The sequence below is a fragment of the Stegodyphus dumicola genome, chromosome 4 (assembly GCF_044657685.1).
Source record: "Stegodyphus dumicola isolate Sdum_Otavi_A_Nest chromosome 4, ASM4465768v1".
Taxonomy (NCBI): Eukaryota; Metazoa; Arthropoda; class Arachnida; order Araneae; family Eresidae; genus Stegodyphus; species Stegodyphus dumicola.
The window spans coordinates 154,612,643-154,640,604 of record NC_140771.1 but is presented as its reverse complement, the minus strand read 5'-3'; the positions used below and the strand labels follow the sequence as shown (position 1 = coordinate 154,640,604).

The following is a 27,962-nucleotide window of genomic DNA, read 5'->3' as shown; positions in this document are numbered from 1 at the left end:
GTTATCTGAACTTGCCACCGTTTTGCAGGAAGAATGGTATAATATTCCCTTGCCAAACATACAGGAACTGTATTTATCCATTCCGAGAGGACTGCAAGCTGTTTCGGATGCCAACGAGTTTCCTACACCATATTAAGCAAAGAAACATGTTTTTTTAAAGATGTTTCCATATTTCTGTCCAACCCCTGTAGCTTTCGGCTTGTGTTCGAGAACACTCTGAGCTAAACCGGTAAGAATTCGTTCCAGAAGGTTCTCCGTCCGTCCATGGTATATCGCCAATTTTGTTGCCAAACGGGCGATTTCTTGCCAAATGTGGCAACCCGGCATTCCCTTGCCATTTTATGGCAACCCTAAAACTGCTTTGCGGGGAAGCCATCTCACCGCGCCTGTACATTTCGTAACAATATTATTACGTGCAAGCACTTTGATTCAAATTCCATAAAATGGTATAAGAAACAAGGAAAGAAAACGGTGCTAGGAACAGATAAGAAAACTCATCGTGACCTGGGGCTCCTCGGGAGCTCTAGCAAAATAAGATAAATAAAAACTGAACGAAATTAAAAACAAAAATTGGAATCAAAAACAGAAATTATAGAAGGCAGAAATTCGCCAAGCCATATTTCGCGTCTCCTCTAGCAAACGATGAATTGGCCATTGCTTGGAGCTGCACATTCAAGAAGCTTCTTATTCATTCTCATTCTTTTGAAAATATTACTATTATTTTTACTACTATTTTATTAGTATTTGATTCGGTTTTGTTTCTTATTATTTATTTCTTATATAGATTTTAACGGTTATAATATGGCAATATTTGACAAACAATCCAGATAATTCTGTAGCGATTAGTGACGCAGATTTAAAATCTTATACAAAATTTCAAAAGACTCGTAGAGAAAGAGTTTGCCGTTACAGATCATCCAACATGTCCTCTTCCATTGTGTCTCGTTCGTGGTAAAAAAAGTTTCAAATAAAGCCATGGTTCCAACAAATTTGAACAGACATTTCATGACAAATCATACTTATATGGAAAGTAAAACTGGTGATTATTTTAACCTGTGTTAAAATCGCAAAATAAACAGACTACAGCTTTTGTAAACACATTCAGACTTAGTGAAAAGGCTCAGGAAGCATGTTTATTTGGTAGCAGAGCTTATTGCGTAGAAAAGGGAAAGTTCCACAGCCGTCAAGAATTTGATAATGCCCACATGTAAAATTATAGTGGGTAAAAATGCTGGGAGAAATGCAATAAGCAAAACTGAAAGTATTCCCCTTTCCAACAATACACTAAGTCTATAGTTCAATGATATGTCACATAATTTTGAAAATGTTTTGTGTGATAAACTAAAAAATGGAAATTTTTCAATTCGGGTGCGACGAGTCAAGAGATTTAATCAACAAATGTTCTAGCATTTGTAAGCTTTGTTAATGAGAGAGAGATTCAAGAAAACTTCCTCTGCTGTAAAGAATTAATTGAGACAAACAGAGCAATAGATATATTTAATATTTTATCTGCATATCTGGAAAAAAATACCTTTCGTGGAAGAATTGTACTGACATTTGTACGGACGCTATTTGGCCCATAAAATGCTTTGTGGCTCTTGTAAAAGAAAAAAAAATGCCAATGTTGTTTCCACACGCTGTTTTATTCATAGAGAAGGGCTAACGTCAAAATCTGTTGGTAATGAACTACAAAAGTTATCTGATGATGTTATAAAAATGTTAAACTTCATTAAACAAAAGTTCTTTCTCTCTAGAATTTTTAAAAAGCTTTGTGAAAACAAATCTGTTATTATACACTGAAATCCAGTGGTTAAGCAAAGTTTATAGTAAGAGTTTTTAGCTAAAGGAAGAAATGCATGCACATGTTCAACAAAACTACCAAGAAGACTTTATTAAATGCCTTGAGGATCAAATGTTAATGCAGATGCTAGCTAGCAGATATTTTTCATCGCTTGAATCAACTGAATAAGTTACTGCAAGATGAAGGATTATTAATTTCAAGTGAAAAGATACTTGGAGTTAAAAATATTAAGCTTGCGGAAAGATCATGTTGCGATAAGAAATCTTTATTTTTGAACTACTGGTTTGATTAAAAGGTGAAGAGTGATACTAAGGAATTTTAAGTTTTATTGATTCCCACCTGAGGAGCTATCGAAGAAAACTAATTATTACTTTATCAATATAGAAGAAACCTAACTACACTAGGAAACTGACTATTATACTAGAACTGACTATTATCGAAGACTAAGTTATTCAATTGCTTCAAGACTTTCCATCCCTGTCAGCAGAACTATTTGATTTGGGTGAGGTGTCCATTCTCTCGCATTTTTGTTCATCCTCAGAACCTCAGTTTAAAAGAGCTTAGGGAATTACAATCGGATGATTTATTGAAAATGAAATGGTTTTGGACAAATTATGGATTTCCGTTGAAAGTGAGACTCCAGCAATTCGTAGGAAACCAATATTGCTGCACTTTTTAATGTCAAGTATGTGGGAACAAGCTTTTCCTTGTTTAACAAATGTTAAGAATAAGGATAAAAATCGTCTCCTTTCTGTGAAAGATGTAATACGCGTACGTATATCGAAAATCAGACCCCTAATTTAACATTTATTTTCCAAAAAACAGGCGCAGATTTCATATTAATGGTTGTTATAAACTATTATACTAAATACATTATTATTTATCTGTGCGTAATTATATTTTGAATTATAACAATTGCATATATTTGCATTTTTTCGTTTTAATATAAACGACTAAAATGATAGTCATTTTTTGCTTCCATAAATGCTCGCTAATGAAAAATATTGTTACATGCACGCTGGGGTTCCCTAGAACATGAACATTGTCATAAACGTTCTGTAAGAGTGAAAAGATTGGGAAGCGCTGATATTCATTATGACAAAGCATTTCATTACTACCTGCTTAAGGGAAGGGAAGCCTCTGTGGAGGAAGTTTTAGCTGGTAGTTGCTTATCAGGAAAACCATAAAATCTCTCATGCAGGCAGCTCATTCTTCAGGATTTAAATCTGGATTTAATCAGCAGTGTTCGGCGATTTTACCGCTCGACAACGAGTGCCCCAACAGAAATGGAGTATATGTGAGAACTTGGATAAAACAGAAAGTCATAATATTTTAGGTGAAAATTTTGGTGATTTATGTGAATAAAGTAACTTTTAAGCTGTTTTATCATAACTAAATTGAATGCTATACAAAAAGAACTGAAAATCAGAACAATATCATTTTATATAGCCGTTCTCTCTCAAATAGTCCGACACTTGTTCATTAAGTATTCATCAGGGATGGACGAACCAGTTAGTGTTTTGTCTGCCTTATTACCCTGAGCATTGTCCAAGAAGCACCACAGAGTGTAACCTATATTGCGCTTGCGTTGGGGTTGGGAAGGAAAGGTAAGCCACGAATATAGCCTTGGTTTTGGAGAAGCATCCTACCTCCGCTACAGTATCGTCTATGAGGTATGTTTATTGTGCTGCATCTAAGCAAGTTGCTATTTTAATTGAATTAGTTATTAAGTTAAAATGCGGTTCATTTTAATTTTCTTGAACATGAAAACTGCTTTGAGAATTATTCTGCTGGGATTTAATTATCTTAGAATTTATTTGAAAAAAATGTTGTATGGATGTATTCAACCCATACTCTGTATAGGAAGAGCGCCTTTTTTTCTCAATCAAAGAAAAATCTATGCATGACTCTGCTTCGAAAGGCACATTCAAGTTCTTTTATGAACGCATTTGTATTTTGAGAAGAATTTATGTAAATTTCAATCAGAAGAATTCACTTATATTTACAGAGTATTCCCAATCATCCGAGCTAATGCTGAGGAAGCAGGTTCGGATAATCCAAACTATCAGTTTTCATGCATATTATATGTATTCATTTCTTAAAAAAGGCAGTAATTTTACGTTGGTTTTGAGAACGTTTAAATATTTGTCGAATTTCCCTGCATATTTTTTGAAGTGTTATTTTGTCATTGTCTTCGAAACTCCTTTTCTCGAAGAAATCCAATGAAGTTTCAGTACAAGTCATCGCTATCCGGGAAGTAACATAATTTTCAGTATCACTTCTGTTCTTGTGACATTTGGAACCATATCCACATCAATTAAGTACTGAAATCGCAGCTGAGTCGAATCACCATTAAACCATTCCTCGATGTTTTCCCGGTCAACATTTTCAGTTTTTTCACATAAGACTTCAATTATTTCCTCGAATTCTTCACTATTAGATAAATCTCCGATTTCTAAATAAATATATAAATATATTTTATATATTATATAAATCTTCTATTTTTGCACACTCTCACGCATAGCGTTGTGTATGCGTACCACCACACACGGATAATTTGCAAATGGGATAATCCGCATCCGGATAGTTGTGAATATACCGTGTACTTAAATTGTGCTTTGTAGTTTTAGTTCTTTTGAAGTTATGATTGCTTAATTAAACAGTAATTTTTGTCGTGGAGGGAATTCTGATGATTGTTTTCGCGAATTTTAGGGCATTTTGTAAAATTCTTGGAAATATTAAATATCGAACAACTGTAGAGTTTTTCTCGCGAATGTCGATTAAATTCGTGAAATTCAGCTTCTTTTCTGTTGTACTTAACTTTTTAGAACTTATTATTTTTATCTTTAAATAGATTTGATATGACTTCCATTAGAACTTACACAAGAAATATTGCATATTAATCTTGTTCCGAAATACACATGGAATTTTTTAATTTTTTATAAGAAATTTCTCTGAAGTTTTCTCTAGTAGTTTTGTTTGGCATATGGAATGCTAAAAAATCGTTTTTAAAACCGTAATGTTTTCTTTCGTTTTCTATTTCTATTTTTCTTCGTTTTCTTTTTGTTGTCGACAAGCAGTTTCAATAGTTTCAATACCGAACAATCCTTTGCTAAGTTTAGAACCGTTCTACCTAATGATGAAAACCCGTGCTTGTATAATATAATATATGAAAACACGGTGCACCTGACTGTAAATTTTTTATCTCATATTAATGGCGTTAATTATGTTGCCAAAATTGTGTAAGTTTACAAATATATTTGTTAATACTAGTACATCTATAAAACTGTCAGTTTTGGCAGGTTTAAATGTAAGTCTCAGTTTTAAAAATATATAATTTTAACCTCATTTAGCGACGTACTAGGTACTTATGTTACTGTTTCGTAGACTCTCTTTTTTTCTGCGAATGTATTAGTGCAAATCATCAGCAGCAAAATTCGTAACCGCTCGAATTTAACTCAATTTTTTTCCGATAAAATTATTTTACTAATTATATCTTCCATTACTATGCAATCTTTCAGTCATCGAATATTTCCTCTCACCTAGATATATCTTCTGATCAAAGCATAGAAAAATAAATTGGGAAAGCATAGAATAATAAATGGGACATGTGCTATTGGTGAATGGTTAAAAAATTTGCAGCAAATTATCAGAGGATCACTTAAGAATATCTTCATTGTGAAAGTTACGGAAAGGCTTTACAACCAATCCGTTTACCGATCAGGAACTATTCTTGGAGCGAACTTCTGTATTCCGGGGCTTTAGCCGCTTGGACATTGGTGGGCTACCTGAAAGATTGGATTGGATTATTTTAATTAACTAAAAGTATGTGGGGCCTATGTAACTGAAGGTAAAGAATGCCTTCATGAAGGAACATTTTAAGAGTAGGTGACGCGTATCCTTTTTCTACCTAGGAAAAACTAGAAAAATGCATATGCAACCAGCCTATTTGCCGGAGTTTAAATTCGGGTCGACTTACTAGTGTTCAACAGTTTATCCACTCGGCCACTGGTGGGTAAGTCCATTTGAAGGATAAAATTTATTCATTCTGCACTGAAAATTGAAATAATTTCTTTATTGCCTTGAGAGGATGTTATTGTTTTCACTTAACATATAAAATCACGTGTCTTACAAAATAAAATTCAAAGGCAGGATCATGTCTTGGAAACTGATGAATGAAAATCAGAGGGAATCTAGACATAGCATCTACATCCAGATTTTTTGCATGTAGTACCATTGCGCAAAAACATAAGCGTTCTCATTTATCATGCGCGTGCCATCGAACATAGCCGATTCTCAGAGTGTTGCCATTCACCAGATGTGTAATTTTACTGCCAGACATAGACAAAGAATTATGGATTAACAGATTACTTGTTTTAAAAATTTTATTTAATTTGGCCAAAAGAAATAATGATATAAAAAATTTAGAATTTTAAATTTAATTATCATTAAAATAGAGCTGACATAGTTCAGTAAAATAACTATATCGCATTCTTTAAACTGTTATGCTTTAATTTATATCGGTTAGGTTCCATTAAATTATATATGCCAAAGATCATGAGGTTTGAATATTGCAAGGAATCAAGAAGCACCAAATTTAAAACTTTTATGCTCTGTTTGGCACGAGAATTGGTTGCGACATTCCCATCCTTTTTTCCCCTTTTGATGCCCCTATTAGGAAATAATTCATAATTCTTTTAAATAAATTGCTCCGAAAATGCAATAACTGAAACTGATAAGAACTGCAATAAATTATAAAAAAGAAATCTTTACCCCGTCATTTAAATTAAAGAAACCGTAGCTAAAATTTAAAAAAATACTTATTTTGATCTTATTGCATATTAAAATGTATTTAATAATTAGAATATAATAGTAATAAATGTAAATATGTTTCTTCAAAGAAGTTCATAATTTTATTGCGAAATCAAATTCCATAACTGCATTTATGAGAAATGACATTTTACCATTTCATAAATATAAAATTTTTTCTAGACTATCAACAAATTTCATTTTACCCCATTTTTTTTTAAATGAATGTTAATTTTTTATTATTTTGCTGAATTTTAATGAGATTTAGGTCCTATTCGCAAAAATGTTTTTAAAGAAAATATGTATTATTAAATAAAACGTACAAATAATAAATAAATAAAAATAAAATAATTACAAATTTCTGATTTAAAAAAGTGTTCTGCGACTTCGTATTAATTGCGCATTCTTGAAATAAAATATTTATTTTTGCTTCCAAATAATAGTTAGTAATTTTTTTTTCTTTTTCTGATGTATATTAAATTTAATTTTAATTTAGTACATATTTACGTCGAAACTTTATTTATTGAGTAGTCAGCTGTTTCAGTATAGTTACTGTAGTTAACTCCTCTTAAATTATCAAAAATTTCAGTAACCATTTCTGTTTTAGCTGTACATTTCTGCCGGAGAACAAAAGAAATTCTTGGACATGACATTAAGTGCACAATACCTCTCTTTTCTAATGAGAGATCCATCACTACGCTGCGTGCGCTTTACCGTACGTTTCTGCACTGCTTCGTTCTTGACTTCATCCAGCACACTATCTAACATATTCAGTGATTTACAAACCTCTGGAGGTATATCTTCGATTTTCCTGAAATCGAAAAAAAAAAATTTATTCAGTTTAAGTGAAAAAGAGTATAAAGTGTAAAAGACTTCCTCTTTAATAGAATCGTTTCGATATCATTGGATTTACAGTGCTTTGAGTTTTAGTAAAAAAATGGAGGAAGGAAAATATTTGTCACATAAATTGGATAGCGCAGTAATTTTTGTTTCATGAATTGTACTTTATTAAAGCTTTCGAAGTTTCGCTGATTTCAAATTTGCTCCTTATTATTCAATGCAAGCTTTTAAATAAAAGTCATTATACAAAAGAGATTCTTTCCTTATTAATTAAAATTAAAATTTAAATAAAGAATGATTGATTAAATCAGGGTTTCATAAAGTGTGGGTCACGAAACCCAAAAATTTTAGCACTTTTGATATTTCTTTAACTTATTATAATAATTTTACAATTACCAAATATTTTTACACAATGTATCTGAAAATCGATAAAAATAAGACAATACAGACAAAAAAAAAACTTTTTGACACATTTTTTTTATAATACAAACGTTCATTCTCCTTGCTTTGCACGTGACGCTGCCATTTCGTTTGTTACTTATTTAAAATTTTCACACTGTTCTATGTCTTAGAAATTAAAGTTAATGACCTAAAACTGCAAAAGTATATTACAGTACAAGTGAAAAAATTGACAGTTCCACTTACACGTGTGTCGGATTTGCGCAATACTCATGGGGGTCCACAAAATTTTTGTAAATATTATGGGGTCCTGGGGGTGGCGAAAAAATATTTATGATAAAAAGGGGTCGCGGCTGAAAAAGGTTAAAGAAACCCTGGATTAAATAATCAAATCGAAATTTCATTTTAACAGTTTCGTCTCTCAGACATGCAAAAATATTACCACACACTGAATAACACGCACTGAAAACTCACTTCAGTAGATTTCCTAGATAGAACACTTTCGTGCTTAATCAAACGTTTCGAATAAAAGTAGCTGTAGAAAAATCTCAGGCTCGGTTTTTCAGTAGGACGACATTAAATCAAATTTACAACTAGTTGACTAAAGGGGCATTGGAAACATTAAGATAGAATCATACATATGTAATATATAATATGCAACGTACTAAAGTATCATAATTTTTAAACAAAAAATATACCAATTATTTCTGCGCAATATGCTGCTGAAAAATTAACCAAATATAGACAAAATAGTAAGAAATTTAGAATCAGATTCACAAAGATGTGGAAGAAATGAAATTTAAAACCAGTAAAATCCCAAAATTTCTCAATAAAAATGTAAAACACCCATCAACTTAGTATTTTTATACCAGAGGAAATCCCGATAACATAAATATATAAAAATACATAAAATAGGATGTGGGGTTCCAAACTTTATCTAACAACTAAATGTGTAGGAACCTCGTGAACCGGTAAGCGAATAAATCGCTTTAGTTCAGGAAGAGAAAGGTAAAGCTTGTGGAGTTGCTCACTTTGTAAATGCTAATTTACAGTTGGACGTGAAGAATCTTAAGAATTGCTAAGCAAATAATCACTTAAGTTCGTGTGACAAGAAGCAACAAGATGGAAGGGTAAATAATCTTTTATTATTCAAATAAGATTTAACAGAACTCCGTCTTGGAGTGTACATAAAAGCCGACACTTGGGCTTGAACTTAAGAGGCTAAGAAATAAACTAAAACTAATCTAAACTAAAGAGATATAGCCGAAACTATCAAGATTTTAACCGAGTTGGCCCCTCAACGCTAATTGACTGCGAAGGTATCAAGGGCCTGAGTACGGCCGAGCGTAATAACAGCTTTGAGAGAGAGTAGCCAACAAGGCGGACGCGCGCAAATCAGAAACTCTGATTCTCTCTAACTCAGCAAGTAGAACTTCGCGGTTAAATACCGCTCTTCCTCATTATGTATTCAGACGTGATTCTAAAACTGCGTTCTGGCCGGAAGTAGTAAGTTGAAGTTAAGAATTTTACAGAAAAGGAGTTTAACTCAAAATTTAACTGTTAATAAAATTAACATAATCCTTACAAGCTCAATAAGGGTTAATTATCTTTTATTGATCAAAATAAAGAATAACAGTCGGTCTCTTTCTCAGGGCTCTTCTTTACCGTACCGTACGTACTTAAATTTCACAACCGAAAACATCGCGACAAAAACAGATAGCTAATAGAATTTTATAAATATCGTTTTAAGTGAAGAAAACGTCGCTGAGAAAACAACGCAAGGCGAATATGTCGTGGTACAAAACATCGTGTGAGAAAAGAAAGCAAAGAGAAAACATCGCAGTTCTAAAACATCGTGGTACAACATATCGTCGTCGAAAATAAAGCGGTTCAAAAACTTTGCAGTTTAAAGACATCATTGTAGAAAATGTGGTAAAAAATAAAGCACCTACAAATCATCGCATGGCGATAACATCGCACACGTGCATCTTTCAGGTTTTAAAAGTAGTAAATGCATATTCGCATAAAGATTTGGAAGCGCAAGAAATGTTAACGACACTTTAAGAATAAACGGAAACAAAACAAAATATAATTTTCACCATAACGACATCAGATTAACAAGCGTGAAATAAAGTAACTTGATAATTAACTATAAGCAATTTTTATAGAGGTAACCTCATATAGTTACTTATCTTCCTATTTCTAAACATTTTTAGGCTGTATTTTTATGAAAAATTGGAAGTAAAACTTTATAAAAAAGATGAATTTATTAATGATCTTTGTTAATTAACTATGTAAATTTAAAGTTCTATTTAGTGCTATAAGTTGCATTAATTTTCTACTCATTTTCAATTTTGAAATTCTTAAGTTTCCTTCTTAGTTTTTCAGCAAAAATTAGTTCATTCAAAAATATGAAATATAAAAGTAAAAATATCCTTCTTGCGCTTCCAAATCATTATGCGAAAACGTTTACAGCTTTTAAAACCTGAAAATGCATGCCTGCGTTCGTCATGCGATGATTTGTAGGAGTATTTTTTACCACAATATTTTCGACGACAATGTTTTTAAAACCGCTTTATTTTTAATGACGGTATTTTGTACGACGATGTTTTTAGAACTGCGATGTTTCCTCTTTGCTTTTTTTTTCCCGCCACGATGTTTTGTACCACGACGTTTTCGCCTTGTGTTGTTTTCTCCGCGACGTTTTCTCTCCGCGATGTTTTCGGCGGACACCGTATTTCGGAAAATTTTCCATTTGAAGCTAAATTTTGACGTTTGTTTCTTTTGTTCTTACCTATCGTAGCTTTAGATATCGAAAACCCATGGCTTTCACAACGTTTCTTAATAACTAGATGAATGATTTTCTTCTTAAAGCATAAACACAAGTATAGCCTTCCATGCATTGCTTCTTTAAAAGCGATATTTTGCATGAAAACAAAACTGTCAAATACGATAATTTCTACTTTCAAAAATATAGCTGCAGTTAAAAAAAATTTCCAAGCAGAATATTTTTTTACAGCAAAGCAAAATCGTCTATAAAGATGTGCGAACAACGTCTTTAGTGAACTGAATGAAGGTATAAGAGGAGAAAACTGTTTAAAAGTTTCAGATAGCTAATAGAATTTTATAAATATCGTTTTAAGTGAATATAACATCTTTTTTAGGCAGAGGTGACTCTGAGAATAAAAATATTTCATGCAACTGTCGCAAAAAAACGAAGTAGTCCATTTTCGTTTCATTTTTCTACATGTATGTTTTCGAACCGTCGTTGCCTCAATTTAATACTTTTTCAATCTCAAAATATTAATTTATTGAAATTATGGAACTATCAATATGCTTTATCGAAGATCGCTTAAATACTGTAAATCGAATAGTAGACTGTAAATCAAATAGATCTGACTGTCGAATTTTTGTATAGGTAACGAGTGAAAGGAGCGAGAAATCTATAAGGGCGTAGAGATCGTAAACTTCATTTGACAGTAAGTAGAAAAGTCAGAAAAAGGTAAACATCTTTTTCACCTGAAAATGCTATTTTTTAAAATAGCTCCAAAAAATGTAAGCGGATTGAAGAGAAAAATAGATTTATTAACACTTCGAAGGAAATATCTTCGAGGTGTTTGTTGTTTTTATTTCTCAAATTCCATCGTTTTGGAAAATAGAAAGGATTGCCATTTCAGGAAAGTTTTTGTTACAAACCTCGTCCGAAATAAATACTCTACTTTGTCTTAAATAATTAAATGTTACCTCTGTTAAGTAAGTTTACGAGTCTCTGTGTGGCTTTAATTTATGATGAAATAATACTGGAACAAATTTTCTCCTATCATTTCGCTTTACCATTTTGTATAACTAATTTTAAATATAAGATATTGTGTTCTGTAGCTTGAATTTCTTGAAAAATAATTACTAAACTAGCAGACCCATCATAACTACTGAGGCTAAGACATCAGACTAAAATCTAATAACAAGATAATATTGCAGTTTCTTTTTAGTCTTAAGATTTACATAGTTGGAAGTATTTTGCAATTTTTTAAACTTTAGTATTTAACTCTCCGAGGTATTAGAGTGTGATTTGATGTTTTAAGATCGCAGTTTTTAATTTCTTTTTATATATTTTCGTAAGAGAATTAGTGTAAAGCTAATAATAATGTCTGTCAAATTACTGTCAAAAGGTGGAAAACCTTTCAAAAAAGTATTACAATGTAGCTAACATATTCATATGGATAATAATGAACGGGCCATATGGCACAAAACAAACAATATATAAAAGTATTAAGACTTTTAGAAAAGCTTGTAGTGGCTTAAAGTTCATGCTGGAGAAGGAAACAAAAAAGCAGTACTATCGTAACCGGTATTTGAACTCTGGGCTACCGATTGCTAGTCGAGCTTGCTTCCAATTACATGCGATAAGGAAGGATAAAATTTCTCTTATTCTCACCCTTTAAACGGGCTATTTGGAAGAAGGGGCTCGCAACTGCCAGATACAGGTTGTGACGAACCACACACCACACCACGTTCACCACATTTTAACTGTGGGCGCAACTTCATCAGGTTTATTTCGAAGCAGGAAGCATGAAAAATCAGGGATACCCTAGCTGGGATTCGAGCTCGGGCCTTTCAGTGCCACTACTGGCACGAAGGTACGCGTTGAGAAAGCATAAAAATTCTTTGCACGTTTATATGACGTTTTCAGATTTGCAAATGTTTTAACCATGAGGCAGAATTTTCGAAAGTGATTCATGAAGATGTTTTGTATTTGAACTGCATAACGTAAGCACAAGCATATTTTATTTTCATGTATTATGAGCAATTTTAATATTAAACTCTATCATTAAAATGTGATTGGCACGAAGATTATCCTGTTAAGCGAAAAACTTATGAATTTTATTAAGAAGGATAAAAATAATAATCTATTACAAGTCCTGCTCCCCTCCCTCACCTCAAAAAAAATGTCTATGGGTAAAAGATTTAGGATTGCTTTCATCAAGTATTTGCGTCTGGATATTTAGTTTCTGAAAGTGACAAATCTCTTTCTGTATTAGCGGGCAAAACTTCGATAAAAAGATCTTGTGTAACGCATGACGTGTATTTGCTGAAGAGATTATTAAACTGTAATCGTGTATTTACCTCTCTTTTTTTCACGTATCTTTACTTTTCCAGTTCTAATGAATTTTTCAAAAGACATTTGCAACCGCTTATGTGTACATGTACGACAGATTTGAAAAAGGGGGGGGGAGAATGAAACTGAGCAAAAAGAAAAGAAAAAAGAACTTTTTGTAACACGAAACCAGCGTGCTTATGTTCACAGTTGCAGCAGCTATGCGTTAAAGAATTTTGTTTTCAAGAATAACGAACTGTTAAACATACCCATCCATATTGAGAATATAGTTATATATAAAATATTTATATATCTTAATATTCAGTTAATATATCGCGCAGATACTAATAATAAGATTCACTAAACAGTAATCCCACGTTACCTTAAGTTGTTTAACCGACAATGGTAAAGTACGAATTGGCTTTCTGCTAAGAAATGGGTACCCTTCTGGAGAACTTTTAAGGAAAACTGATTGATGTTATGTTATATTAGGGGAAAAAAACATGAAAACGCACAAACAGCCAATATGTTCCCCTGCTCCAAATCCGGATGCCATAATCGAGCAACGAACATCATGATCTTAAATTCTTTTGCATCCTTTTTTTTAGCAGAGCTAGTATTACCTAGCAGGTGCATAAATCAAATGCTTAAAAATAAAATATTTTAGAACTGCTTTTTAATGCTTCAAACCTCTAATTCCTTAACATATTTTTAACGGCTTTCTCACAAGTATAAAAAATATCACGGTAGTTTCATACGTGAAAGACCCACCATTTATTTGGTTAGCAAGAAAGCAATTTCTGTTCGCTCAAATAGGTAGCATTATGTTCATTTTATTATTCTTCTGTCAATCTTATAATTTTTTTTTTTTCTGTCGAGATTTCTCAGATGAGACTTTAATGTTTCTGCAGAAACAAATTCCGTGTATTTTTGTTTAAACTGTTAATCTGCGGTCAATTTTAACATGGGGTGCAAAACTAAACGATTTTGACGTGTTTTGTTTTTTATTTTCGTAAAGGCAAGAAACCGGCTGAGGCTCACTAAGAGGTATGTGAAGTTTATGGTGTTGATTGCTTAATAGAAAGCATCTGACAGAATTTGTTCAAAAATTTTCGTTCTGGAAATTTTTCATTTGAAGATGACCAGCGTTCTGGCCGACCTTCTGAAGTTGATGATGACAAAGTTAAAGACATAATTGCATCGAATCGTCATATAACTGTGTGAGACATTCGAAAAAGGTTAAATGTGTCCCACAGAGCCATTAAAGATCCCATAATATATCTTGGACTCGTTAAGAAGCTCGATATTTGGGTTCTGCATGAATTGAAAGAAATTCATTTACCGCAGCAACGACTCAATATTTGCGATACACATTTCAAACGTAATGCAATGGACCTTTTATACGTATTTTAAACGAATGATCACTGGGGATTAAAATTGGATTGTCTACAATACCATTAATCAAAAAGGATCATGGTCTAAGCATGATGAATAAGCACAAAACATATCGAAAGTTAAATTGCATCAGAAAAAGATCGTGGTAGCAGTTTAGTGGGATTACAAAAGGTGTTGTGTATTTTGAGGTGCTTCCAAGTAACCAAACGGTCAATTCAGTTGTTTGCTGCCAGCAGCTTATGAGACTGGAGAAAGTAATCAAAAAGAAAAGGACAAAACTGACAAATCGTAACGGAATCGTGTTCCGTCATGACAATGCGAGACCTCACACGTGTTTAGAAATTATTGGAACTGGATTGGGAAGTGATGTCCCATCCCGCAAATAGCCTCGATCTTGTTCCATCGAATTATCATTTATTTAGAAGTTTATTAAACAGCTTAAATGGTAAAAATATCAATATTACCGATGACCTCAAATCGCATTTGGTTGAGTTTCTTGCTGATACACACCAGAAATTCGATGAGCGCGGAACCCTGAAGTTACCAGAAAAATGGCTAAAGGTCACCGAACAGAATGGAACAATTTGACTGATTAGAGTTCATGTTTTGCATAGAACAAAACTAAGTTTTGTTTCACACTAAAAAACATGAAATTATTTTGCTAACCCTATACGTCTACAAATTGCTACGAAACAGTATATAGCATATGTTCCCCTCTCAAAATAAAATTCACACGGATCTCTACATTTAATGAAGTTTCATTTTTACTCATTTGTATTTTCTTTCTGTTGCTATGCTATTATGAGGAGAGTTAGGTGAGGATGCAGTTTCATGGCAATCTACGTCATGTAAGAAAGCTTGATATAGGAATGTCTATGGGAGGCAGGCTCACTTTCACATTAGGCATGCGATAAACTCTCTTTAGCCCGCCCTTCTGCCGCTATGTCAGATTTAATTAGTTTACTATGTCAGATTTGATTATGGCAGAGCATATGAGAACCATCCTGCTGAACATCATTCCAGTTTTGATGCGAGTACTCGGAGGATACAATCCAAGAGACATTTACCTGCTTATCTTATCAATAGTTAGGTTTGAAGTCTATTGGATTGATTGATTTAAAGTGCCCATTCTGGAAAGGCGTAACATAATCCTAAAAATCCATATCTAGTTACATAGTCAGGCTTCGAACCGAGTCCAATTACTCAAGTGACATTTAGCATTTGGAAACTTTTATTGGCTTTATCCACTCAATCGTTATTGGAACACAAGAAGGTTGTTAAAAAAAACACATGGCAGAAGCGTTATTATTTTCTTGGCAGAGGGTTCAATAGGGATAAGTTGCGAAAGCAAAAATGAGGACTTTTGCAAGGGACAGCATGTAGATGAAGTGAATGAGCAATGCAAATAAATTCTATTTTATTCTCTGAAAGGAGGAAATATATACTTTACGGTATTTTGCTATTTTCTTGTAATTGTATAAGCGCCTTTGCTGTAAGTATTGACATATATATTATGCCGCATTCGTCTGAAATAGAGAAATATTGTTTGATATACAGGGGCATGTGTGTGAGTGTTAAATTATTTTCAACTAGAAAATTTACAGAGCACATTATAATACATTATTAGTCCAAAAGGGGCTAGCCATAAAAATTATCCTCCCTGTATTATTTTTTAACGAAATTAAATAATGGAAAATCTGCATGCATATATGTATGTTCCTCGCATTGTGAAAAAATGGCGGTAGTTAGAGCCGTCAGATTTTAAGTGCACCTAGAAGTCTGAATTTAGAATTTAGAATTTCTTTTATTTTATTTATTTCGTATTTTTAAAACTTTAATAAATTTATAACTTACAAATTCTACGATTCGAAAGCGAGCAGTGGCAACGCTCTTAGAAAGAAAACATTTTTAACTGCAGCGCGCGAGATTGTTGCCATTCGTAAAAATGTAAAATCTTTCAGTTTTAATTAACAAACTTTGCTCTATGAAAGCAATGTGTAATAGCGATCGGAAATAAAATACTTACGCCCAAAGTGACTTTTTTTAACGTTTTGTGTGTTACCTTTATTTATATTTCTTATTTCTTCGCACTTAAACCACATAAAATTCAATTCAACAACAATATCACAAAATATTTTAAAACAGCATATATTTAAAATTTCCGATAGACAGTCTCGCACCCTGAAGATTTTTTTTTTTTTTTTTTTTTTCTGTACAGTGTTGCCATTGCTTGCTTTGAAATCGCGGAGTTTGTTAATAAAAAATTCTTCTAAGTTTTACAAAATGTGAAATAGATAATAAAACAAATTCGAAATTACAAATTCGGGCTTCCAGGTTTCCATGTTCGGTAAGGGGATTACGTTATTCAAAAATCTGATGGCTCTATAGGTACCGTTGTTTATTCACAATGCGAGAAAAATACCAACATTCATGCACATAATCCTTTATTTAATTTCTTTCGAAATAATACGGGGAGATAATATTTGGTGGCAACAATTTGAAAATTATTCAGCCTTTTTCAGTGATCCAACGGAAAATCTCGTTCCAAGCCTAATAGCCCATCTGGAGATAACGCTCCTTTCGGCTAAAAATTTTCAAAGGTTTCAGATTTTAACGGTCCCCCATAAGGGTTTATTTACACTCTCGCTGAGCTCGCAGTCTGCCAGTCTGTTGTTGCACTCACTGCTTCTAACCTAATCTTTTTTTGCTTTATTATTAAGCATGGTTTTCTTCGTATATATAATTCAACAGCAAGGTTATGAAAGCATCATATACTTAGAATTACTAATACAGTGTTAGTTTGGTTTATTTTTTATGGCAAAACACTTGAGGACTATTTGCCTAAGGGAAGGGAAGCCTTCATGGAGGACTTTCTGAGGGAATCTGGCTCGTATTCACGTTATACATTGGGAAGATCACGAAAACGCCCATGCAGCTAGCTGTTCGTCAGGAGAAAAAAACTACCAATGTTTTACCGCTCGGACGCCGGTGGGGGCTGTATTCAGCGTTAAGTGTTGGCACAAATTTATATTTTTTTTCAGTCTTCTCTCATTTCTTTATATCAATGTTCAGTTTTTCTTAGTAACAGGCCTTGCAAGACCTTTGTCTTTTTTTTTTTTTTTTTTTTATTAGTCTAAAAGAGGGTGTTAGCCCAAATGGGCTATTAATCTACACAAGATTTTACACTTCATCACTATAAAGTCGGAATCACTTTGCAAATAGTTGCCACCAAATATTGTCACCCTATATTACAAAGAAATTAAATAATGAAGAATAATCATGAATGTGTGTTTCTCTCATTGGGAGAAAAAGACGGTACCTAAAGCCATCAATTTTTTAGTAATGTAGTCCTCCACCCTAACGTGGACACCCAAAGCCCCAAATTTTGAATTTCGAATTTATTTTATTTGTTTTATTTTCTACGTTTTAAAATGTTAATGAAATTTTTATTAACAAACTCAGCAATTTCAAAGCGAGCAGCGGCAAAACTGTACGAAGCAAAACATTTTTTCCTCCAGCGCACGAGTCTGTCTGTCGGAAATTCTAAATATATGCTGTTTTCAAAATAGTTTGGGATTTTGCTGTTGAGTTGAATTTTATGTAGCATAAGCACCAAAAGCAGGATATTTGATAAATAAAGTTAACACACAAAATTTTAATAATGAAAGGACAAAAAAAAAAAACATGTTTTGTAAACCGTCTTAGTAAGAAAGCTGAAGACTGATGTTATAAATTGAGAAAAGACTGAAAAAAATAAATAAATAAATAAATAAAGGAAACATATTATGCCAACACTTGACATTGCATCGGGAATTCTAAACATATACTGCTATGCTACTTGTATAAGTGCGAAGAAAACGATGTTTAATGATAAAGCTAAAAAGAAAAAAAAGGGATGTGCAATTAGCAGGAGTGAGTGGTGGAACTATGGAGGTAGGAAATAAGGTAGGAATTATTCTCATGAATGCAACAGCAGACTGGTAGACTGCGAGCTCAGCGAGAACGTAAAAAATCTTAGCGAACCCTTTTTTGGACGATCGTTAAAATTCCTTACAGATTTTTTTAAATTAACGTTTTCTTAACTTTATGTATTAAACATCACGTTCTTCTCACTTACGCCACATAAAATTCAACAACAAAATCAAAAAATATTTAAAACCAGAAAACAGCATGTGCTTGAAATTTTCGATAGACAATTTCGCGTTCTGGAGATAAAAATATTTTATTCCGTACAGTGTTGCCACTACTCGCTTTCAAATCGTTGAGTTTGTTAATCAAAAATTCATTAAAATTTTTCAAAATAGGAAATAAATAATAAAATATATATAACGTCATTCTGTGAAAATACTGAGTATATGTTATTAAATAAATCATGAATTAAATGCATTTTTATAATTTAAATGAATCCGATTCAAAAGTATAAAACGAATATTCTTAAGAACTGCATCTATTGCTTTGAAAAAGCTTAGTTTGTTAATCCACAACAGAGAGAATCAGTTTGAAAGATAATAATTTTACATTTTACAGAATGGCTCGAATGAAAAATGAAAAGAAGCATTTATATTGATTTGACGTAAAATCCCATTTCGAGACTAATAGCCCCTTTTGGGCTAAAAATGGGTTAACAAGAGCAAACTATTGTAAGTACGAGGTGTATTCGGAAACTAAATACCGTTTTGAAAAGAAAAAAAAAAAAAATAGTAAAACAATTTTTTCGAATCCAATTTTATTTTTACATGAAAATACATGTCTTAAACTATTTTTCAACATAGTTTCCGCCAAAGATCAAACACTTGTCATAGCGGGTGACCAGTTTTTGTATACCATCGTCAAAGAAATTTCCCGCCAGTTTCGATAACCACGACTCCACAGCATTTTTCGTGTCATCGTCAGATCCAAAGCGCTTGCCACCAAGCTTGCGCTGCATGTGCAAGAACAAGTGATATAGGACGGCGCCAAGTCCGGTACGGCGGGTGATCGAGCTGCTCCCAATGTAACTGTCGAATTAACGATTGAGTGACACCAGCAGTATGGGGCCGAGCATTGTCATGGAGCAACACAATTCCTTTACTGAGCATTCCTCTTCGTTTGTTTTGAATGGCACGCCTTAGTTTTGTTAAAGTCTCACAATATCGTGCCTCATTAATGGTTTCACCTCTGGGAAGAAATTCAGTAAGCAAAACGCCTTTCCTATCCCAGAAGACAATGCACAGGATTTTTTGTGATGACATTATCACTTTGAACTTTTGTTTTTTCGGAGAATGAGTGTGTCTCCACTCCATCGATTGTTGTTTCGATTCTGGTGTGAAATGACGCACCCAAGTTTCATCACCTGTCACAATTTGGTTTAGAAAGTTTTCTCCCTCATCACTGTACGCCTGAGAAATGTCAGTGCACTACAAAGTCGCTTTGTTTTGTGAACATCAGTGAGCATTTTTGAAACCCATCGGGAACACAGTTTGCGATAATTCAAGTGGTCAGACACAATTTCGAACAAAACAGTACGTGAAATTTGTGGAAATGCCTCTGAAAGAGTTGTCATTGTGAAGCGTCTGTTCTCATTAATTGCTTCATCAACTTTCCTTACCAAATCATCGGTGACAACAGAAGGCCGACCCCTCCGAGCCTCGGCGTGGACATTTGTTCGACCTGCATTAAACATTCTTACCCACTTTCTCACCATTCCATCACTTATCGCGTATTCACCGTAAACTTCTGTCACTTGACGATAAATTTCGGCCGGTTTAACATTCCTCGCGTTCAAAAATTTAATCACGGCACGAATCTCACAGTCAGCGGGAGAACTAATTGTCTTAAACATTTTGAATGTGCACAGCAAGCTGAAAACACAACACAGAGCAACCAAAATGGCGACAATTGAAAGTCAGTGAACAAGAAAGACTATGCGCGGGACGCCTACCATAGCGCTGCGACGGCGCTAGAATGAAACGGTACTTAGTTTCCGAATACGCTACGTATACTACAGAGCTCAGCCAGAGGGAAAAAAGATCTTAACAAACGCCTTTTGGGTGATTGTTAAAGTCTGAAACCTTTTAGATTTTTTTAAAAGTTTTTTTTTAAATTTATTTCATAATAATAAAGACATTCCGTTTAAAATAAGACTGTTCATTATTTTTATTACTAAGGTGTAAGTCTGATAATTTATGTATCTGTATTAGTTGTATAAATGGACTGAAATTGCATTTGAGCTTATACTTGCCTCAGATCAGTTTCACTGGGAGTGTATTTTCGACTTGCAGCTTCATTATCCTGTATATCGTACTCATCGAGAATATTATCCAGTATTTCCAAAGAATGCCTGACATCACGAGGAACATCTGCCATATTCCTGCAGTAAAATAAATACCTACATTCATTAAAGTATACTTTTTATTTAAATGGATTTCAGAATTTTGCATTGCAAATAACACTGATAATTTGCTTTTAACGAATCTTTTTATTTATTTAGAATACATAATGTTCAAGAAGCCTTTCAGCGCTATGCAAAGTACCTGTAATTAAATTTCACATACTCCGAACTCTCAATAGCTATAAGTAATCACTAGAAAGTTATGAAATTTAAGAAGCGCTTTAACGGAGAAATTAAAGCCACGAAAGAATTAGTTCCAGTTTCCCACAATTAGTCCTCTAAAGGGCGCTTCTTTGCGCGAAATGTAGACCGCATACTAGGTTCCGTAACCATTTAACACAGGAGTGGGCAAAAGCCGGCCAGCGGGCCGAGTTTGACCCTTTTAATTACTTCCCAACCTTTATAAAATCCTTTCCAACGTCATTTTCACTCTTTCCTACCCGATTCCGTAAGCAAACTACCGACATTAAAGCACGAGTGCGCATTTGTTGTTACCATGGATATGCGTATATCTACGGATGTTCATATTATCGGTCATGTTAAGCTGAGAACACTGGATATGCTGCAAAGCATCCGCATCCGCCGAAGAATGTAGTCCTGTCATTTCTAGCAGCTTTAATTTAGAAACTGAACGATGAAATAAAAATATTGATCAGGAAAAGGGAAAGAGCATTTCCACTCCTAAATGTTTATTTGAAAATGAAACAGCTTACACGTCGATCATCTGATGACCAATAGGAACAGATCGCGTTCTTGTTTGGAGAAACTACAAGTTGACAGTAACCATTCTGAGAATACTAAATATTTTTCACGGGGAAATTTTAAGAATTTCATTAGAGACGTTGAAATGAGCCAGGATGGACAACAGAGTATTTATTTGTAAATGTAAATAATAAAGAAATCTATTTAACTTGCCAAAAGACTATGTTTCTTTGAACACAGTAGATAAGAAGCATTATTCAACAAAGCATTGGAAATATGAGTAAGTTTCATACTTCGAAATATTTCATCGTCTAAGCAGCCACGAAAGCTACTTATATTGTTGCACATAATGTTAGTAAGTTGTGTAAGCCGTTTACTGAAGCAGATTTTGTCGATGGAAAACTATCGGAAATACGTTGTCCTGAAAAGAAACGAATGTTTGAAAATGGAAGCCTGTTTAAAAGAACAGTAGTACGGAGGACTGAAAATATTTCACAGAATTTATTTGATTAGTTAAGTAAAAAAAAAGTGCAGATTTTAATTATTGTTATCTTGCTTTAGACGAATCCTGCGATATAACTAATACAATTATTAACATTTATTCATGGCATATATAAGAAATTCGAAATAGCAAATAACTGGTTAGCATATATTCGATGAAAGATACGACTACCCGAGAAGACTTTTTTATGGCTGTTGAGGAGTGTCTAATAAGAGTTGAAGAGTGCCCAATGGCTAATGAAGAGTATTTCCAAGTTGCGGCAAAGTCGTCATCATTGTCATGGAAGACTTTCCTAGCTTGACAGAAAAAAAAAATATTAGCTTATTAAAAAGAATACGTGATGAAATAAAAGCGAAGCAGTCATAGCACGAAACAATTTTTCTGCATTCATCAAGAAGCGCTTTGTGAAACAGTTTTAAAACTCTGTCATATTGTTAATGTTATAACAAAATTAGGGAGTTTAATCTGCGGACGAGCCCTGAATCATCGGTAGTTTAGAGATTTCTTAAGAGATATTGAAACTGAGTTTTACGAATTACCATAGTATACAGTATGCGATCGCTTAGCATGGACAAGGTTTTGAAGAGATTTAGCAGTTTGTTTGATGAAATCGTAATTTTCTTGCCTATTAAAGAAAAAAAAAATAACAACTTTCTTAAACCTCAAAATGTGGAATGATAAATGATTTCTCCTTTTCTGTTGACATACTAACTTATTTGAGCAAACTAAATATTACATTCCAGGAAAACAAAAGTAATTCGCTTTTGATAAGCGATAAAAAATCAAAGAATTTATGACAAAATTTAATTTATTAGCTGAAACTTCAATGGAGAAACAGTTAAAACACTTTTTAACATTGGAAGCCCGTCGAGAAAACTTGAGAAATGTGGATTTTTTTAAAGTATGGAAAAATAGCAAAAGCTGCTCCAGTTAAGATTCAGTTAGAACTGATTGATTTGCAGTTGGGTCATTTGTTAAAGAAAAATTTTCATTGAAGAAACTGAACGGTTTTTTTGTGGTTCCCTGAATGCACATAAATTGAAACATTTTCTGGATTATGTCACAAGTATTTAACTTTATTTGGATCCACATATTTCAGCGAAAGAATGTTTTCGTTAATGAAGTATAGGAAAAATAATATCGACCACAAATTACTGATGAAAATTTTCATTTGACATTAAGGACTGAGCTGGAACCTTATTTGTTTATCGGTGAGTTATCATCCCATCTATGGAAATAACAACTGTGTCAGAAGAAGGTTTAAACAATCGTTTTTCATTTCAAACTTAAGAGACACATGCCTTATGCTAATAATTTAATCTTCGGTATTTGCAGGATTACAGAAACTCAAAGTAATTTGATAATTTTATGCTGAAAATTAAAAACTGCAAAAACATAACAAGCGTCACTTCATTTATAATTCGCAGAGATGGAAGAGGGAATAATACTAATGTTGGTGTCGCTGCCAAACCTCTCTGTCTAGATTTTAAGAAATCTGTTCTTACATATATGTATCTCATTTACATTTTCGTGAGAGCTAATAAAAATAGAATTGATAGATTAATTAATATAAAATACTCTACATATTCTTCTGAAGTAAGAGTATGATTCGAGCATTCTGCATCATTCATTCTCGGATTATTTTTATCATATCAGCTTGCTTCCACAAAGTCCATCTTGGGTTTCTGCGTTGAGGCACATCAACGTCTTGCAACAACAGTCTTTGTGCAGAATGGTGCAACAGCGTTACACGGATGCTCAAAAACCATTTTGAAAATGAAAGAGAAATTAATCGCCATTTCTCTAATGTTTGGCATTACCTGAATCCACGTCCCCACGTCTGAATGTGTGAATTTTAATTCTGAGGCTGTTCGAAAGACATGGTCTTCAGTGACAATGTAATATCTGTACAAGTTCTGGAAGAATCTATATCTATAATATTTCAAAGCATGCACTACTCAGTAATTCAAAGGATACACTATAATCCACTGTTGGAGATTCCAAATGCTTAAAATATTTTTCTTATAAAAACATATTTTAAATCTAATGAATGCAAAGTAATAATCAGTATTTACTTATAATCATGTATTGTGCTCATAAAGATATGGCAATTCAAAAGTAGCTCAAGAAGAAGCAGTACTTACAGCCACTATAATTGCTATGAAAATTTTTAAGATCCCTCAAATTGTTTAGAAAGTATTGAAGAAATAAGGAAACAAAAAACTTAAAAGTTTTATAATCATGATGCTGATGTACATCATAATGCCACCTGCTTCCATGAAACCAGTACCCACTGAAGTTAAGTTCTCTAATATTTCGAATAACTGGTTTTCTGCCGATGTGACTACATGAAAATCATAATTCAAGTTTGTTCTCAACTCGTTATTGAAAATCATACAAATGGATTCAATTTAAGGCTAAGCCTGATATCTGCACCATTTCAGAAAGAAATCTTTTTGAGTAGTTGTACATGAGACATGTAATTTTGACACTCTCGCATAAAGAAGACATCTGTCACTGAATTATACATTTGTTTCTGTACTTGGATTCCAAGGACAATAGAGATCTTCATAGAGAATTGTTTGCTATCGACTCTCCGCTGTTTCTATTTAAGATGTTTCTGGCTTGGTGAATATCTTGTCCTCACTTGATGCTTGTTGTTTTAATTTCCTGGAATTGTTACCAGAGAATGGGCACAAGTTTTCCGAAAAATTCATCCAGTTCGCCTTGCCCTTACTTTCCAATTTCCCTGTTGCTGTCGGTTATACTTGTTCCAAGCTTTTCTAGTCTTCTAAATTCGAGTTCGAATTTTACGAATTTCTTTTAGTCCAGATAATCTAAATGCTTTCTTGATTATATATCTTCCACCGTTTAGAAACAACTTTAAGTGATATAATATAATTTTTTTCTAAACTATAGTAAAGAACCGTTATCTCATAGACAGTGAAATTTGATCATTGTATTCCACGACGCAATGCAAATAGCTGGTTACGTAAATAACTGAGAGATTTAAAAGGTGATAAATGTTTCCCAATATCATATGTCTTTGTTTTACTTTTACTAATGTATCTAATTTACTTACATAAAATTGATATATCTGCAATTTATTGCATGTCCAAATGATAATTTTTATAAACCTTTATTACATTACAGCATTGCTTAAGGAATTTCTGATGACGTGTCTTAATTATTTCGATGCAAATTTATTATTTGATTTTTAGTGTTCACTAGTGGATACCTATGCGCAAAATTTGTTCTGTTAATTAAACACTCGACTTCCCCCTTCTTCTTTCGGAGATCCATTACATTCAGCATGGTTTGATTTTAACTCCATCTCCCTTTCATTATAAAAAGGAATCACGGTGTTATTTTTATTATAGTACCTACCCACTATTTCAGATATCGGCATAATAAAGCGAATAAAGTATGGCTTGAAAGACATCGATATTAAAAGCATATTAAATGTTTTTGTATTAATAATATTCTCTTGATATTTCCTTATGAATTTATTGACGTTATGTTATCGATTTGTACTGCTTTGAGCAGATTAGAACTGATAAAAAAGCATGTTTGCAGTGGTCTTGTCTTTCATTATAAGCTTTCGTATCGACGTCTGGTTTAAAGATAAATCAATAGTAAAAATGATAGAAAATGAAAGTGCTGCGTAAAAGTTTATTTAAACATATCTATTTGTCAAGTTCATGGATTCAGTAATTTCTTGCAATATGTTTCAACATCCTTTATTTAAATAACTTAAAAATAGGGTTACGTTTTGCTCTATTTTTGATATACAATTCATATTTAAATTATTTTAAGGAAGAATTTTCGTTTATAATGTTCTAAAGATTTTTTGTATATTTGACAAATTTATAATTCTGGTATGTTGTTGTTATCAACACCTGAAACGCTTTCCCGTTGAAAAATAAAATAGTGAATTATATTACATACTTTGCCGTAGATACATCGTTTTCTTGATCAAATTCATCCAAAATATTGTCTAAGATTTCCAAAGAGAGCCTCACTTCTCTTGGAACATCTTTAAGTGTTCTGAAAAAAAAAATGAAATTTTCGTACATATATTAGACAGTTTATCTCACATAATAAAGCTGTATGTCACTAATAAAGAGCAATAAAGTCGCAAGCAGTAATTTGTTGCAGTTGGCAGTTTGCCTTCCAGGACAACCTCCTAAAGCCACAAATTCATGTTACTGATATGGAACGAGCATCGAAAACTATAAGCGACATATTTTGCTAGAAATATAACCCAGAAGAAATTTCTAGTTAGCGATAGCTTTATACATTTGGCCTTTTACAGTTTATAGTAATTGGAAAAGTTTGCTTCAGATGTTTCCACTAATCATAAATTATCTTTAAGTGCAATTAATAAAATAATTTCTTTAGACGTCATGAAGTTGTTTCTGATCCAATTTTATATTATGTCACTTAAAGTTTTTAATTAATTTTATTAATAATATTTAAGCAATAATAATCGTATAATAAAAGAGATTATGGTATAAACGAGTAATATCTATATTTATAGTTGTCAATCAGCCTTTAAAATTTTTAATTTTTAGCTTTCGAATTTTCATATCAGAAATTTTTTAATAGTATCTTCGCTATCTAACCATTCGAGAGCACTTTTTCATTTAGTAAGCAATGATAAAATCTCATATACTAATGAATTAATAATTTTTAACTTGTATTATAACAAAGAACAATCTTTAACTGTTACATTACTTACAGACATAACAATTTTAGGTATTAAGAAAAGAAGATGTAATTTTTTATTTATTTTTTTTTCAAACCGGTACATTTCTCTATTCGCGAAATTTATCTTCTCGCTATTAAAATAAATGGTGTAGCTTGTGAGGATTTATCAATTTTTTTTAACTATAATAGTTGATTTTAAGTTAATTCACTTTTCTGTCACTGTCTGTTCACCCATGCTTTTCATGTCAGAATGTAAATGAAATAACAAAGTCGATTCAGATTGACAGAGAAAGAAGTGTTATTTAAGCGAAGGTTAAGCAAGTTATTTTTAGAGCATGTTTTGCCTACTTGAGGCCACTTTGTACCGTGACTTATTAGCGATTTGATTGCATGGCTTTGAGTGCTTCTAGCCATTAGGCTTGTCTCGCCTGTTTTTCTACAAACGAGAGCCTTTCCTGCACGTTACTTTATCCTGTGAGCCGTTAGGCTAATCTGTTAAATTTGATTTTAGTTCAACATTACGTATTTAAGTTAAGCCAGAAGTGTTGGCTTGTGGAAACCCAAGTTGAGTCCTTGTTACTTTTTGTGTTCAAATAAAAGGTCTTATAAAATCTTCCTCTGACCTTTGTTTTGTATCACAAGACTAGAAGATAATTCTTCTAGAGTCTTTTTAAAGTCCATATTGTTAGCTTCCTAAGAATGCAAGATTTTACAAGCTCATCGTCTAATGGTTATCTTCATCATCATACTTCAATGTAGATGAAGATAACCATTTTTTCCCTTTGAAAATATTCAATCTTTAAATCTAATTTCTGTAAAAATACTTAAAATCATTTATTAATTTCTTGATATTTCTATACATTTCGCTACCAATTCTGTCTCTAACATAGAACGTATTTATTTTAAAATTTGCTCGACCAACTAAACTGATATCACCAACTATTTGATTTTTCTTTTAAAAAAATCTTTTCCATTTTTTTTTCTTTTGGGTTAGCTTCAAATTTGATGTTTATTGCTAATGCCTCATTTTCACAGTGATTGTACTTGCCAATTAAATAATATATCTGTTGCAAAAAACTTTGTAGCAAACTTATGCAGGTCATCAAATTATTGATAGGCCTTTGTAGGATTACCTTATCAGTATTTGATCCCAAATAAGTGATTAGAACAAACGCCGGTTCCCTTATTTTTTCTCGGTATTGCTTGAAGGATTTTCATCTTGAGAGTATTAAAGCAAAGCAGTTCGCATTTTGCTATGTCCGCATCGGACTGCTCTTATTGCATCTATTTAGTATGACCGGCATGACCGACGTAGAACCACGAGAATATAAGAAACGTA

At 32.8% G+C, this 27,962-nt stretch overlaps 2 protein-coding genes across 6 annotated transcripts in view; one reads left to right on the top strand and one right to left on the bottom strand.

Moving 5' to 3' along the window:
- Nucleotides 1-27,962, top strand: part of LOC118188518 (uncharacterized) — a 162,030-nt gene that overhangs the window by 57,909 nt on the left and 76,159 nt on the right. The window lies entirely within an intron of this gene.
- Nucleotides 1-27,962, bottom strand: part of LOC118188521 (uncharacterized) — a 378,328-nt gene that overhangs the window by 333,734 nt on the left and 16,632 nt on the right. For 3 of the 4 annotated variants that reach the window (XM_035358959.2, XM_085815623.1, XM_035358960.2), the window contains exons 2-4: nucleotides 25,862-25,960; nucleotides 20,560-20,706; nucleotides 7,278-7,421 (exon numbers count right to left, since the gene is read on the bottom strand). In XM_035358959.2, the coding sequence (XP_035214850.1) occupies nucleotides 7,278-7,421; nucleotides 20,560-20,706; nucleotides 25,862-25,960 (390 nt within the window). The remainder of the gene's footprint in view (nucleotides 1-7,277; nucleotides 7,422-20,559; nucleotides 20,707-25,861; nucleotides 25,961-27,962) is intronic. The other variant, XM_035358961.2, reaches the window with a different exon arrangement.